General features: G+C 47.1%; 1 protein-coding gene across 1 annotated transcript in view; it reads right to left on the bottom strand.

Annotated features, from left to right (window-relative positions):
* LOC311312592 (uncharacterized protein) overlaps positions 1-14,820 on the bottom strand; it is a gene marked incomplete at both ends in the record, with an annotated part of 71,892 nt that extends 57,072 nt beyond the window's left edge. Inside the window, 2 exons of the mRNA XM_084442552.1 lie at positions 14,354-14,493; positions 14,806-14,820. Of these exons, the coding sequence (XP_084298678.1) occupies positions 14,354-14,493; positions 14,806-14,820 (155 nt within the window). The remainder of the gene's footprint in view (positions 1-14,353; positions 14,494-14,805) is intronic.
* Positions 14,821-15,735: the final 915 nt, after the last annotated feature.

Raw genomic sequence — 15,735 nt, 5'->3', positions numbered from 1 at the left:
GGTACTGTCTCTGAAGACTTGTGAAACGAACAGATTTCCATTGCATATAACCACTAGGCAAATAAAAAAGCATGCTTTTATCAAGTTGAGGGTTGAGTTAATTGTATATAGCTCATATAGATTTACACTACCAGTAAATAATACCAAACATTAAGAGGTTGTATGGAAATCAAAATGTCCATTGTATCCACTTAGAGGAGACCCAGACTACAGCACATCAGTAATTGTATCATAGAAAGGTTGAGTGGCAAGGCCATGTGACTGCATTACATACATTGTATATGCAACACTCAACAATTCCTAATAATTATGTAATTACTATGTAATAAACACAACAAATAAAAAGTCCATATGTCCCAAGTCCAAATGGGCCATTAAGGGAGATCAATAACAAATATCAGATGTGGTGAGAGGGACTCAGCATGGTTGTTAATGATGCGCTGGTTCCATTGTTTAGGCTGACGCTGATTCAACCCAGATTCCTGGTAACCATGGATGGTAATGGATATAGGCTTCCTCCAGGCTCTCAGGTCATCTGGTTTAGGTCAAGATGAGTGCTTTACTGCTGACAAACTGGAGTAATATCTTTTAATTAACACATACTTATGCAATGAGTCTTCCCTGATGACCTGCAGCTTTCACAAGCAGTAAATCATCTCCTTGTGAAGACGCTCCTCAGCGAATTATCTCAGGTATTTACATGTTCTGGTCTCAACTTTACCTTCAATAAGATGCAATGTCAAGTACTGTCCTGTAGAGTATCAAAAGGGAGGTAAAATCCTAAATTGCTCTGGATTTGTTTTAATAAACTGCTAACGTTAACATCGACGGCCATAGCAATGCACAAAGCATCTCGCTAAAGTTGCGTCATGAAGTTCCTTCAGGCTGGCATGTGTCAGGTGTCGGGTTTCAGGAAGTGTTGCAGCATCAGCGACGAGTGTTTACAAGTCAGCTGGGTGATCTCTGTTGGGTTTCCGAAATGATGGAACACAGCCAGCCAACAGCATCAGACAGGACCGAGTCCCACACCCTGCAGTCTCATTAACGCTCTAACTGTCCATCGGTAAGCCTCTCTGTATCTGCATCTGCCCAACGCACCAAGCAGAAAAGACCACACCTCCCTCCTGGAAAAGACCTTGCTGGGGCGAAAAAAATGGCTGACCTGTCCCACCTGTGGAGCATCCATTATGTCCGTTTTGGCTGGTTTACAGTTGATTCACTGTCTCTGTTTATGATCTACTACTTGTTTGGTCAGATCTTTTTTGGCTACACAGGACAGTGGGAATGTGCATGTAGTCCAGTCCTCTGAGTGGTCCTGTTGTCTGTGTCGGTATGTGGACAGACCAGGCGGCCATCTGTCTACCTTTACCAGGCCTGTGACAGCGTCTTACAGGCCACTCCACTCAAGACCACCTACCATGACACTAACAAAGATGCTAATAATACACACATAGCCCAGAACGGAGCTCTCTGCCCCCATACCAACACTGCCCCTGACCCTCCCCCATCCCAACACCGCTCCTGACCCGCCCCCATACCAACACTTCCCCTGACCCGCCCCCAACCCAACACTGCTCCTGACCCTCCCACATCCCAATACTGCCCCTGACCCTCCCACATCCCAACACTGCCCCTGACCTGCCCCAATCCCAACACCACTCTTGACCCTCCCACATCCCAACACTGCTCCTGACCCACCCCCATCCCAACACTGCCCCTGACCCTCCCACATCCCAACACTGCTCCTGACCCTCCCACATCCCAACACTGCTACTGACCCGCCCCCATCCCAACACTGCCCCTGACCCTCCCACATCCCAACACTGCCCCTGACCCTCCCACATCCCAACACTGCTCCTGACCCGCCCCCATCCCAACACTGCTCCTGACCCGCCCCCATCCCAACACTGCTCCTGACCCTCCCACATCCCAACACTGCCCCTGACCCTCCCCCATCCCAACACCGCTCCTGACCCGCCCCCATCCCAACACTGCTACTGACCCGCCCCCATCCCAACACTGCTACTGACCCGCCCCCATCCCAACACTGCTACTGACCCGCCCCCATCCCAACACTGCTCCTGACCCGCCCCCATCCCAACACCGCTCTTGACCTGCACCCATCCTAACACTGCTCCTGACCCGCCCCCATCCCAACACTGCTACTGACCCACCCCCATCCCAACACTGCTACTGACCCGCCCCCATCCCAACACTGCTCCTGACCCGCCCCCATCCCAACACCGCTCTTGACCTGCACCCATCCCAACACTGCTACTGACCCGCCCCCATCCCAACACGGGTCCTGACCCGCCCCCATCCCAACACTGCCCCTGACCCGCCCCAATCCCAACACTGCTACTGACCCTCCCACATCCCAACACTGCTCCTGACCTGCCCCCATCCCAACACTGCTCCTGACCCGCCCCCATCCCAACACTGCTCCTGACCCAGCACCTCCATGGACACAACCCAAGCAGATTCCCTGGGACACCTCGACAAATGCACACCAGGCCTGATACCCTGTCTGTATTGAACTATTTTAAAGGGGTTCACATGAAGGTCTCTGCATTCAATCAAAATGCAAAATGCAGTGAGGATTTCTAAGCCTACTGTACATAAAGTGTACATTATGCAACATTGCAAACGTTGGGATAGTGTTGATACATTTGGTTAAGAATTCACAAGATAGGCTCTGTTAAAATAGAGATATTTCACTTCCTCCATGCTGCGACCATCAGGCCTCAGATCCCTGATGCCGTTCATTGACTCCACCCTTTAATTTCAGTCAAGCGTCGGCCCCGCCCGCTCACAAGAGATGCCCCGCCCGCTCACAAGAGCTGCTCCGCTCTTCCTCATAAAAAAAGAACCCTTTGAACCCTACACAAGTGTTTCATAGAGAGGGATCTGGATCACGGTGCATTAGTGGACGTGCATGACCTGAATCCAAACGGCCAAAGCGACAGGTACACTACACTTCATTCCCAAATATAAAAGCATCATGGTCTTGCTTGTACCTGTCACATTCCAGAAATAAGAAAGCTTTCCATCAGTTATAATCCACTTTTTTTTTTTCTTCTCACCAATTACAATTTGAATGACAGAAAAGGGGGAAATGTGTCTGACTTCGGCCTACTGCCGACTTCCTAAGAGATCTATCAGGGATGGGCACCCCAGCTGTGTCAAATGGGCCTAAATGTTTTACTTAGGGCTCATATCTATCTTCACCATAATACCGTCATTCAGCGTGGTACCCCATGCCAAATCAAACACAAGTACAACTCAGACAGCCTAAAAAACATGTCTATGCAAAAGAATACGTGCATCCCTATAGCACTATAGATGGCGCATGAACCCATATTTCACTCTTCTCTAAGCCATCGCTGGAGGCAGCACTTCATCAGCACGGATGAGAGAAAGGGGTTGGCACAAGTTTGTGGAAAAAGAATCCTCATTGGACAAGTGAGATTCCTGTTGGATGCGGTTCATATTCTTACATAGTCTGCATTGGGCTTTCTTTCAACTTGAAAGAATGTGTCCATGAAAACCACAGTGGGTGTTTATGCAATTCTGGACAAAGAAAGCTGTGGTTCACAGCCAGCCAGCCACCTATAGTCCCATTCGGTTAAATCCCCCAGGACCCCCGATCATTTTCAGATTAGGACTGAAGTCCCCAACATGAATGTTGAGGGCATTCAAGACAAAACACTAGCCTATTGTAAGAGGCATTTTTCTGGATTGACCAGGGGAGAACCTTTTAAAAACGTGTTGCTCCTGAGAACATTTCCCATATGAAATTGTAGGATTGTGCAAAATGCAGCAGCAAGCCTGCAAAGGAAGGATAAACTCGTGTCCGAAGTGCAGCTTACCTGAACTTGCTTGAGAAGTGACAAAAAGTAGAATTATCGCTAAAGTGATCTGCGCGTCCCTTATCTTCCGTTTTACTTTCCATCTTATAGGCCTATGGGTATCCATGACCGCCAGTGACGTCCACGGCAAATGTGGATAAACTTTTCGAGATCAACTGAAAACACTTGTGACAACTTCTGATCAGAAGAGAACTGGAAACCAAAGATCCCAGAGAAAAAGAGAGGGGGCAGTATCGTTATTTCTCAAGCAGCCATATGTTTCTGGAGTGTGGATTCCTCCAGCTAGCTGACGGGATGGGGCACCCTCTCTCGTACACTCGTCCTCTCTCCACTCTCCTTCGCTCCTCTGAATCAGGCTACCCTGCGCGGCGAAGCCTCCGATCAGAGTGTTGCCCCCTTTCTCAATCGTCACTGAGACCGCTCGGAACTCAAGGGGAAAAAAAAAAAGAATTTCCCACAGGCTGTCAGTCAGTTTGCGGACAGGGGAGGCAAGCAAATGGGAGAGGTTGACAAGAAAACCAAGACTCGTCATTGGCTGCAGGAGGGAGGAAAAGTTTTAGAAAGTTTTACGCCTACTGTCTCAGCGTCGCCGTGTCTCCCCCAGAGCGATTCTGTTTCATTCCCAGTAGGCCTACAATCCGCCAACCTACTCCCGAAACAAATACATTTAAAGGCGTTATCGAGCTGCAAACAATTAACTCGGCAAAAAAGAGCAAATAACTGACAATTATAAGATCGCTATTATGGACATTTCTTTCTTTGGGATGGATTTCTCTTATGTAGGCTAGATGTTGGAGATGGTGTCTATTAAAAATTCGACTTGCAAATAGCCTAGCGTTGTTTGACAGCTTTTTGATGGATGGATCCAGTTTGATTGATGAATAGTTGTTGTTTTTTTAATGGTGGAGCAAATTGGTGGAGTGACTGGTGGAGTCTTAAAGTGCTTCTGTTGTTTTCTCAACTCGGATATAGTCTTCTATTAAAAGACGGATGCGCGTCGGCACTTTTGACAAGCATGACAACTGGAGCGCGTGAAAGGTTGGAGAGGTGGTGATCCCTCGATCCCTGGCCATAGATCTAGCCTGCTGTGGTCCGGGACATATTTAGACCGCAGTAACCAGCCTACCATCTAAATCTGTAACACGTTTTACTCACCTTAGGCCTACTATTTACTGTCATCACACATTTAAAAAAGCCTTTGAAAAAAGTTGTTTCCCATTAGAACCGATTGAAATATTAAACAGAAGTAGGCTATTATTACACTCTAATATAATTCAAAACAATGACAACATACCACACTTGAAATATAATGATATTGAAAGGCTAGTAATAATAAAATGATTATTTGCACAATGTCCCTCAGATCACTGCCAGGTGACTTTGTCGGAGTGTCAGGTTTGTTGTTGTACTGCCACAGGGAATGCCAGAAATGCAGTGGCCTTTTGTGCAAGGTGTCGTATAGCCGGGCCTGTGGGGGGCAGTCTCCCATTAAAACCCCTGTAAAAGATGCTCCCAAATGGGGTTTAACACTGCAAACACACAAAACGGAGAACGGAGAGAGAGAGAGAGAGAGAGAGAGAGAGAGAGAGAGGAAGTCTCAGTGCCGCTTGCCACCTGGAGGAGCTGGAGGAGTGTCAGACTGTGGGAGGGGGGGGGGGGGGGGGGGGGTTGAAAATACATGACACCCAAAAACAGTCCCCGACACCAGTAGGTCATGGTCATTTATAAACAGTGCTGTGAAGATTTTAGCAATAGCTGGGGTCATCATGCTTTGAATTCTTTGTTAGTTCATCGATATATGTGAGAGAATGAGACATGAACTACATGTACAGGTTAAAGCAACTTTCCTAGGCTGGGCCAGACAGACGACCTACGTAGCCAAATCTACGAACCACCGGCGATGACTGGTGAAAAGGTATGTCCTCCTTGGTGGTGTGCCAATTTGCCAAAACTATCCCACAGCTGCAGAGATGCAGTAAAGTGTTCCACAGTCTGGACCATCAGATCTGGGCGTCTGACTCATTCAGATGTTTCTAAAACACATTAATAAACAACAGTTCTATCCTGTAAACCCTCACTTCACCAGGCCTGCGGCATTCCAATCCAGCTGAAATTGATGAAATGAATTAAAGCCTTGGAATAAGCACAGTACATACTGTAGTGATGTGGCCCGCAAGACATTCATCACAAAATGGTCATTTATCTTCTGAAATCAGGAGGACAGAATCGCACAGCAGAGAGAGTCGGTTCAGTGCTGGTGTCAGGATCAAACAATGCTGTGATTAGCACTGATAAGATACTGTACTGTAAGGGCAAGAATTCAAATGTACCGTACTTATTACACATGGCAAATACACTTTCTGTTCTGTTCTGTTCTGTTCTGTTCTGTTCTGTTCTGTTCTGTCTGTCTGTCTGTCTGTCTGTCTGTCTGTCTGTCTGTTTGGTTTTTTGTCAGTAAATATAAATGAGTCCTGGGACACTTCAACAGTAAATATAAATGAGTCCTGGGACACTTCAACAGTTCTTAAATTCCAGCTCAGCTGTCTCTGTTTTGTGAGCAAAATTTGTGAGCAAAACACCCAGAGGAAGTTGCCGCAACCCTTCAGAAGTCCAGATCTTATCCAAAGCTCTGTGGTCCACAGCCATCAATTAAGGGTCATCTCTACCTACGCCACACTAACCCCAGGATCCCCAAAATCCAGCCCATGACTTTCATCCCCGCACTAAAAATGTCTGTCCACCAAAAGCTTGATGATTGATCTTCAGACACATAGCAGGGATATCACTACGTGGAGAAGTCCACTCCTCCACCACAGATATTCTGCCTTTTGATGGCCCCTGATAGAATGGGGCTCTCAGCAAAAGAATGCAGCCCAGTCAAACGGAGGATGGAACGGAATTGCATGGCCTGGGAGAGGAAGAGAGAGGGGGTGGGAGAGGGATAGAGGGAGAAGAAGAAGAGAGAGAGAGAGAGAGAGAGAGAGAGAGGAAGGAATCTGTGATTTAGTGTCTGTGTGTCTCTGTTCAGGGTTCTACTCTTCTGCTTTCCCGCCCTCTCCCAGGGCGCATATCCCCCATCCTCTCTCTCTCTCTCTCTCTCTCTCTCTCTCTCTCTCTCTCTCTCTCTCTCTCTTTCTCTCTCTCTCTCTCTCTCTCTCTCTTTGGCTGGTGGCAGTCTGGGCCACAGAGTTTTAGAGAACTACGACCTAATCACCACTGTTCTGGTCCTGCGCCATCAAACCATGAGTTATGGTTGACGGGGCTCTGCCTAATCCAGCAGAGTACAATATTTGTCTGGCTCAACGGATGTAGGTTTTGGCAATCATTTGTCATTCGTTGTCACACTGTCCAATCAGTGGCAAGTCTGGCGACACACATTAATCTGATTCGGCCGAGAGTTTCTCTCGGCACCAATCAGATTCGATCCAGACTATGTCTCCAGTGCTGGCACAGCGTAAACGAAGTGTGGAGATAGGTCTGGCTATGCGAGACTAGTACAATATATGCTATAGTAGACTATAGCTAGCTGTCATTGCCATACAGTAGCAGGCAAACTAGAATGGTTATAGTCAAGTACAGTAGCTAGCATATCTGTTGCTGGACACGGGGCACAGTAGCTACTGTATAGCAGTATGCTATAGCAGAGCTGGTTGGGTAGGTAGCTAGCATAGCTGCAGGGCTGCAGCAGAGTAGTGAACAGGCCAATAGCCGAGAAGCTGTCGTTGTAGGGCGCTACAGTAGCATAGTACCTTCTACAGTCACCCCCATTACACCCAATCATCTTTTCCAGCCTTTACGTCAAAACATTCCTCGCCAGTCCTGTGATTTGAGCTGTTGCAGCGGTTTCCCACTAATGACATCAAAACGCCGGAACACTGAGCTGCAAACTCAAATACAGAACACTGAGGGAACCAGATGGACTCTACAATCCTCTGGCACCAAACGGTAGCTGGCAGTTTAAAAAGTCCAATGTGAGATGTCTAGCTAATGAATCCAGGAAAATTGTGTGTGCGTGCACGTGTGTGTGTGTTTGCGTGTGTGTGTGTGTGTGTGCGTGCGGATCTACTGGCAGAACATCCCAATGGCATGTGAAGAGACACGCAGAAGCCCATGAGCACATCCCAGCTTTCTATCATCAAGGAACATCAGCTAATGATTCTGTCTTGTCATGTGAAGGACGAACGTCTTCTGTTTCCAGGTTATCTACCAGATGTGGATCATTGGTTTAGGCTGAGGAGTTCGATCCGGTAACTGGACTATTGACTACAGGCTCTGAGCTTAGCTGTGAAACATGGAGATACTTCCATCACCTTCATCATGACCATCATCATCATCATCATCAGCAGCAGCAGCAGCAGCATCGGCATCATCTTTTTTTTCAATTCAAACCTTTATTTACAGTGACGACTAGGCTACTGTATATAAACCTAGTCTTTGAAGACTAGTCATTATTATCCTTCATCTTATTGTAACTGAGTATGAATACCACTCACTCTTGCCATCAAATTGCTACAGTAGCTTTTCGGTGACCTGGCTAACCACAGCTGTGTTTATGAAGGGTGGTCATGTGCGTTGGCAAGTCAGAGGACCTTGGGATCGAACCCGGCATGGGGCAAGTGAGAGTGGAGGCGATACTGCCAAGCAACACAGTGACATCTGCGACTCTAGAGGTGCAGTTGCATGCTGGGGTTACGCCTGTCTGGCATCACACACCATGGGCTTGCACCCACTTTCCACAGTTCAGTCTGAGACCTCTCCCTTCACCAGATGAATCCTGGATGAATTCCATGACTCAGCGACATAAGCTCTCCGCTGCTGAGGTTCAGCCACCCGAATGTTAAGACTAGCAAGGATGAATAATTGGACGGGGAATAATAAACTTGAGGGAAAGACAAAACCGTGTCTGTCGTCGCGGGATAGTCAGAGAGCGAGAACACACCCAAACTCTTGTGTGACTCAGCCCCACCTGTCTACATCGCGCTCACAGCTGCAGGCCACCTCTTTGCGAGTTGTATTGGAAAGATTGGCAGGCAGGCATTTCTCTTCTCCTGAAAAAACACTGCATCCGCCAGGTATGATCAATCAGCGAGCGTCAGCTAAGTGGAAAGCGAAAACACAAATTTATGCATGTTTGGTACAACATGTGAAAGATAGAAAGCCAATATTTTTAGGGATTTTTGTTTTACTGCGCCACTGGTTGAATAGGTCGAATGCACAAAAATATCTAGTGTCAGTCCTTGTGTTCTTGTTTAGGTTTTACGCCTTTTAAACTACTCTTTAAAACTACTCTTTGAACAAATTACATCATAGTTTTTTCTTGATCTGTCATAAAAGTGGCATAAACCTAAAGAAAGAAGCCCCAGTGCAGTTAGAGTTTAGAGTCTATCTTGAGAAGACATGAATGATCAAAACTTGGCATCCTGCTTGTTGACGGAGGTGCATGCATAATTGACACCTGCTCCTCCGTTTGCCAAGGACTCTGCCAAGACCTGTTGATGGGGGGATAATATCTATGATCTTTATTTCATATCCAGCACCAGAAGCTATCACCGGCCAGGAAGAGAATCATATTAAATGTCTTCTTCTTAACAGTTAGAAGCATGTATATGGGCTTTAAACACTGGTCACTGTGCTCAGCACTTGAGGGCTTTAATAGGAAGCGTAACCTTGGCACATACACTGATGTGCCATCTTCTCTCAGACCTCAACTTCTTTGAGCTGAACGGGACTGAAAACCGTCTTTGTGTGTTATTCTAAGGATCTGGGTTCAGCTTGACATCCAAGTTGCTACTAACTCCTCTTCACGCTGTTAGCATCAAGCACTTTTCATTCCACTGATGTTGACAGTAGCCAATGGCGCTTTTCCTGAGTTTGATTAACCTTTCATGCATTCTTCATAACAACTAAGCTAGGGCCTACTCAAGTTCAGCTAAAATCGAAGAATTGTCTTTTCCAACTGCCCATGACAGCAGAGGTTCTCTTACTGTAAGACAGTGCATCAGTCTTATTCATGTGTGATGGATTTCCGATGGGCAAGCACCCTTGTTTTGGTAAAAAATAAATAAATACGTGACATGCTTTCTTACTCATGTAATTTTGAGTTCACACATAGGCTACAATAGGCTATATTAGTAGCTGACTTCTCTCTCACAGGGAAAACGCCATATCCAGTTCGCACGAAGCAAGGCCAAGAACCAATTTACAGTAATTTCAAGCTGAGACGATCAGAAACGTAAATAAAACATCTCTGGCTTTGACTAACCCTGTCTCCTCCACCCCTGCTACCAGCACCCCGCCCGACTGGCTGTTTGTAGTGGTGGCTGTAATTTTCTCAGGCGTTTTTCAGAACTGTGCATTTAACAAGACTGATCCGTCATGCTCTCCGCTTGCTGCTGCCGCTGCTGTCGCTGTAATTGCAGAGCTTAGAACAGCAACGCCTGCGCGAACAAGATGTCGCCGAGTTTAGTTCTTGTAATGAGAGGCAGTAAAGAGTCCAATTTCATCGCTACAGGACGGGATTTTGTGCCTTGTTCAAAGATAACTCAAGGTGTTTCTTAACTACTTCTAAATGCTGTAGTGTGTGTGTGTGTGTGTGTGTGTGTGTGTGTGTGTGTGTGTGTGTGTGTGTGTGTGTGTGTGTGTGTGTGTGTGTGTGTGTGTGTGTGTGGTGGGGGGGGGTGTGGAATAGCTATCTGAACCTTCCCATAGCATGATGATCCATTCAGATCCTAAATTAAACGGAGCTTGTAGGCCTACAAAACATTCAAGCCATCTTTGTTACACATTATATTTCAAGATGCAGTCTCAAACTTCCTAGAAATTTGCTCAGAAGAAGATACTACATGTTGTTTGAAAGAATTTTTGAAACACATCTTTATCGCTTCACCAGATGTCTTTTTGTCACTAATAAAGAATGTTGTGCTCAAACTTGGAGGCAAGGCTCTAGACCTTCAGCAGTTTAATGCTGGATTGTATGAGAGAGTTTTGAGGATTTGGACTGACTGAAGATCTGTTTTCCGTAGTCCTATAGCTGGAAACATGCTCTTATAATATTATCATGGGCGCATTCACTTATGTGAAAGCGTTTAGCAGCTATCCACAAGAGAGCAATACAAATGTCCTATGACCGGCACACACGCACGCACACACGCACGCACGCACACACACACACACACACACACACACACACACACACACACACACACACACACACACACACACACACATAGACACACACACACACACACACATTTGTCACGTTGTCATTAACTCTACAACCGTTATCAATAGATACAGTTTTCAGTCTTGGACCTGGGCCAGAGGTCTGCAAGTGTTGCAAGCTCTATCAGACGCATACTCTCTCACACACACACACACACACACACACACACACACACACACACACACACTAAGAGAGGTTGAAAAGAGGGGAGGAGGAGGGGGTCAATGAAAACTTGTCACCACCTCTTTTAGGTCTGAATCAACAGTTGGTGGTGATGTCACCTCTTCTGTACCTTTCACAGCCCACACTTTATTCCACGTTGTGTGTGTGTGTGTGTGTGTGTGTGTGAGTGTGTGTGTGTGTGTGTGTGTGTGTGTGCGTGCGTGCGTGTGTGTGTGTGTTATCTTGAAATCTACAGTATTTAGACTATTACTGTGAATGATTAGGTGATGGTATGATTCATTCATTGCGTGCCTCCTATAAATGGATCTAAATTTAAAAAAAACATGCCTTTAATAAGGCTTTTCAGCACAGTCTTCTAATGGCTCTGAACTTGACTTCACCAATTATCCTCTTCCCTGTGAAGATGGACATACGGTCATTATGCAGCCTCTCTGTGCGTCAACCATGATCCCAGTGACTCCAGCCCAGCTGGGACCGGCCCAACCTTGGCTCATCCAGCCGGGGGGGGGGAGGGGTGGTCCCTAGACCCAGCCCCGATCCGCCCCGAGCACCGCCAGCCCAAGCCTGGATCCACATGTGGGCTCCAGTCTCCAGCGCTTGGCTCAGACCCCCTCCATCGATCTCTCCTCCCCTCCTCCGCCCTCCTCCGCTCTCCTCCACTCCACCGAATCTCCGTTGGTTTCACTTACAGTCAGCTGATGGTCCAGGCTGATGAGGACGGGGCGCGTGGCGCATGGGCGTGGCTCGGAGCTGAGAGATGCCCGCGCGGCGTGACCGAAGAGGCGGCGTTTCGACGGCTGTGATGTCACGGCTGAGGTTTCAGGGGTTTCAAGGGCTCGTCCTTGAATCTGGATCAGATATCTCGGCCGAGGGGACTATTTCGGTCGATGGCATCTTTGATGGTTTGGTGTGTTCTGTTCTGAGGGACTGGCGTGCAGATGTGAGGCCAGATGGGAGAGCTACATCGAGAGTGGCATCGCTATGATGAGTGAGATTATGAAAAGTGCCGGGAAATTATTTGACTTATTTTTACCTTACTTCGCCTTAAACTACATATCAAGGACAGGAAAATAAATTACGTGAACCATTATGGGCCCTTGACCAAAACGGGACCCTTAACTAACATCAGAATATCGTAAATGTACAGTATGGCTGTCGGCACTCTCTATGTTATAGCCTTGAATAAGGTATGAGAGCTCCTGTAACATTCTCCGAGTGTTGCGGTATTCAGCGGAGGGGTTAACAGTGAGGTAGCGCTGACTCAACCAGCCTGTGGCTGTATTTTCCCTAAACTGGTCACGGTGCCTCCGGCTCTGTTCCCGTGCGTCTCAGAGGGCCCAGACCGGCGGGTCGGAACTCTGACTCAGTGGGGATGGAACACGTGTCGCTCTTAAACTCTGTCTGGAGAGAGCTCCCTCTCTCTCTCTTCCTCTCTCTCTCTTTTTTCCTTCTTTCCAGTTCTCCCATGCGGGGCCATAAATCCTCAGCGATGGCTGTGACAACCAGAGAGCCGTTTGAAGCTCTTTAGAGAGAGAGAGAGAGAGAGAGAGAGAGAGAGAGAGGCAGACTGGGAGAGAGAGAGAGAGAGGGGCAGACTGGGAAAGAGAGAGAGAGAGAGAGAGATGGGCAGACTGGGAGAGAGAGAGAGAGAGAGAGAGAGAGAGAGAGAGGGGCAGACTGGGAGAGAGAGACAGACAGACGAAGGGCAATGTTAGGCATTTCCAAGTGTGTACAAGTGGATGTCATAGAGTGTGAGTAAATGTCTCTTTGGTCAGCTGCAGTCCAGACACAGTCAGGTATTCCTCCGTCCGACTGACTGTATCTGTGGAGGTTCAGGTCGAACCTCCTGCAAGAAAGACCCATCTCTCTTCTGTGAGAGGCAAAACCAACAGGGCTATGTTTGGAGGGTCGTCCAGGTCAAAGCCTGGAGGACCCTCTCTCCCTAATCCCTCTCTCCCTCTCTCCCTCTCTCCCTCTCCCATAATCCACACACACACACACACACACACACACACACACACACACACGCACACACCCTTGTGTACTGTTATGTCCTGGTGCAGTCAGTTAATGGGTAACTTTCTTCTCAGGATTCCAGGAGCACCCGTCCCAAACATGCAAACTATTTCCCTCTGGAGCGGAGAGCTTGGGGGATGGGTCCATTTAGTCCTAGCCATCACTGGCCAAGAGAACAAATCTCATATTTTATGACATACACGGGTGGGCCTGTGAAATGGCAGCCTTAAAGGACAGGTTCAGAATTTAGCATTATAAGCCATGTTATAAGGTTGATTACGATCATATACAACCGCCGATATCAACGTTTTGTCAATCGGTACACTCTCCAGATACAGTATAGCCTGTCGACGCTAACACACTCAATGGATCCATAGTTGCATAGACAAAATCCCTCAAAAACACCATAAACTCGTTTTCAAAGACAGGAAACTCACCAAGAGGTCACTGGTGTCCGTTGATGTTCTGGAAAAAAAAATTGCCACAAAGTATATTTCTGATTGGGTTTTATTGATCATATTATATCCATTGATTTGTACTGACAACAAAGCCAGAGATGTCCCATATTTGTTTTGATCAACAAACACTTCTACCAAACACTGTCAATGAAATACCAGCTGCAAAGAAATCTTAGGCTTTGACTTTTTGTTGTTGTCGTTGTTGTTGTTGTTGTTGTTGTGTATACCTGTGACCCGGAAGTGCTTCTTCTTCTTCTTCTTCTACGGTAGCCTCCAAACTCAGTCAAGACCTCCCAAAGTTCAAGCGGAAGCGAGGGAAAAGTTATATGCTAAATGGTCAATAAAACCCGATCGGAAACTTTGAGGCGATTTTTTTGTCAGAACATCAACGGAAACCAGCGACCACCCGGTGAGTTTCCTGTCTTTGAATACGAGAGTTTATGGTGTTTTTGAGTGATTTTGTCTATGCACCTATGGATCCATTAAGTGTGTTAGCGGCGACAGGCTATATCTCGAGAGTGCACCGTTTGACGAAACTTTGATATCGGCCATTGATATGATAATAAATAACCTTATAACATGGCTTATAGTGCTAAATTCCGAACCTGTCCTTAAAGGGGCAGGTGGCGAGTTTGAGCCGATCCTCTGGGTGATCTGATTTGAACTGCAGTCTTGGGATGTTATGAGGGACTCTGTGGATAATGATGTTGTTGGGTATGTTGATGTGCTCACTGGTGATCTCTCTCTGCAAGGACAGAGGGAGTAGGTGAGCACAATGAATATGCAATGGCATGTGTAGTAATATGCTTTATACAGTAGCAGTAATATTCCACAGACATGCACAAACTCTTACACACACGGTACACACACTATAACAGAACTATATTCATCCACACGTCACAGTTGGGAACCAACCTTCTACATGAGACAACGGGAGACCAAGAAGCTAATGTTCAAGATATGATGGGCAACATTTGGGCTTTGAACTTACCAAGGTTGTTTGGAACGATGCTTGTGTGATGAGTAGCCCCAAACAACCACCCCTGTCCAGTCTCACCTCCTCACTCTCCATTTTAGGTTTAATATCTCTACTTATCCATGTTAAACACGCTTTCCATCTTATGTGATACATCACAAACATCTTACTGAGGTTTGGCAGCGCTACTATGGAAACTCTGAACACAACAACGCAGAGAGCCAGAAAACTGATTAGGCTCGATAAACAGAACAGAACGTAGTTACTCAGCTCTCCGGGGTAGATTCACTCTGACAACACACACACACACGCACACACACACACGCACGCACGCACGCACAAACACTCATACAGACTAATGCAGTCACTTGTTTTTCATCATGGTTTAGGGTCAGATGGGTGATAGGCTTGCAAAGCCTGTGGCATGTGTGTGTGTGTGTACGTGCACATATATACACACACATGCATACACACTCAAATATACTGTACACACACACACACACACATACACACATGTCACATACACATACAGTATCAACTATCAACTGTCTTAAATCTTTGGTTTTGACCTCTCTCTTCACAGACAGTTTGCCGAGAGCGTCCAACAGCCGAAATCCAGATGTTCTCTGGTGAATGCATAGATGGAAAAAAAGGAGGAGGAGGAAGGGGGTTCTACACTTCTCTCTTTCTCCCTCTCTTGTTCTTTCATTCTCATTCACACACACCCCTTCCCTCCACCCTCTCTCTGTCTCTCTCTCTCTTTCCATCTCTCTCACTCCCTCTTCCCCTCCCCTTTCTCTGTCTGCGTTCAGGGGAGGGGGGGGGGGGTCGAGGGGTGAGGGTGCAGTTGGAAAAGCTGTGCGGTGCCGAGAAGGGGCCACGAACGGAACCTCCATTAAAACACTGACGTGGACGGCCGACGACATCATGGGTACGCAGACGACCGCGGGTTAGCGTTGAGGATAAGAGGGGAGGTCCCGGCGCTCCCCTCCCGAACCTGAATAGGCCTGT

Source organism: Borostomias antarcticus (genome assembly GCF_949987555.1).
Source record: "Borostomias antarcticus genome assembly, chromosome: 8".
In the NCBI taxonomy this organism is placed as follows: domain Eukaryota; kingdom Metazoa; phylum Chordata; class Actinopteri; order Stomiiformes; family Stomiidae; genus Borostomias; species Borostomias antarcticus.
The sequence above is the reverse complement of the archived record's forward strand: the minus strand, read 5'-3'. Positions and strand labels throughout refer to the sequence as shown.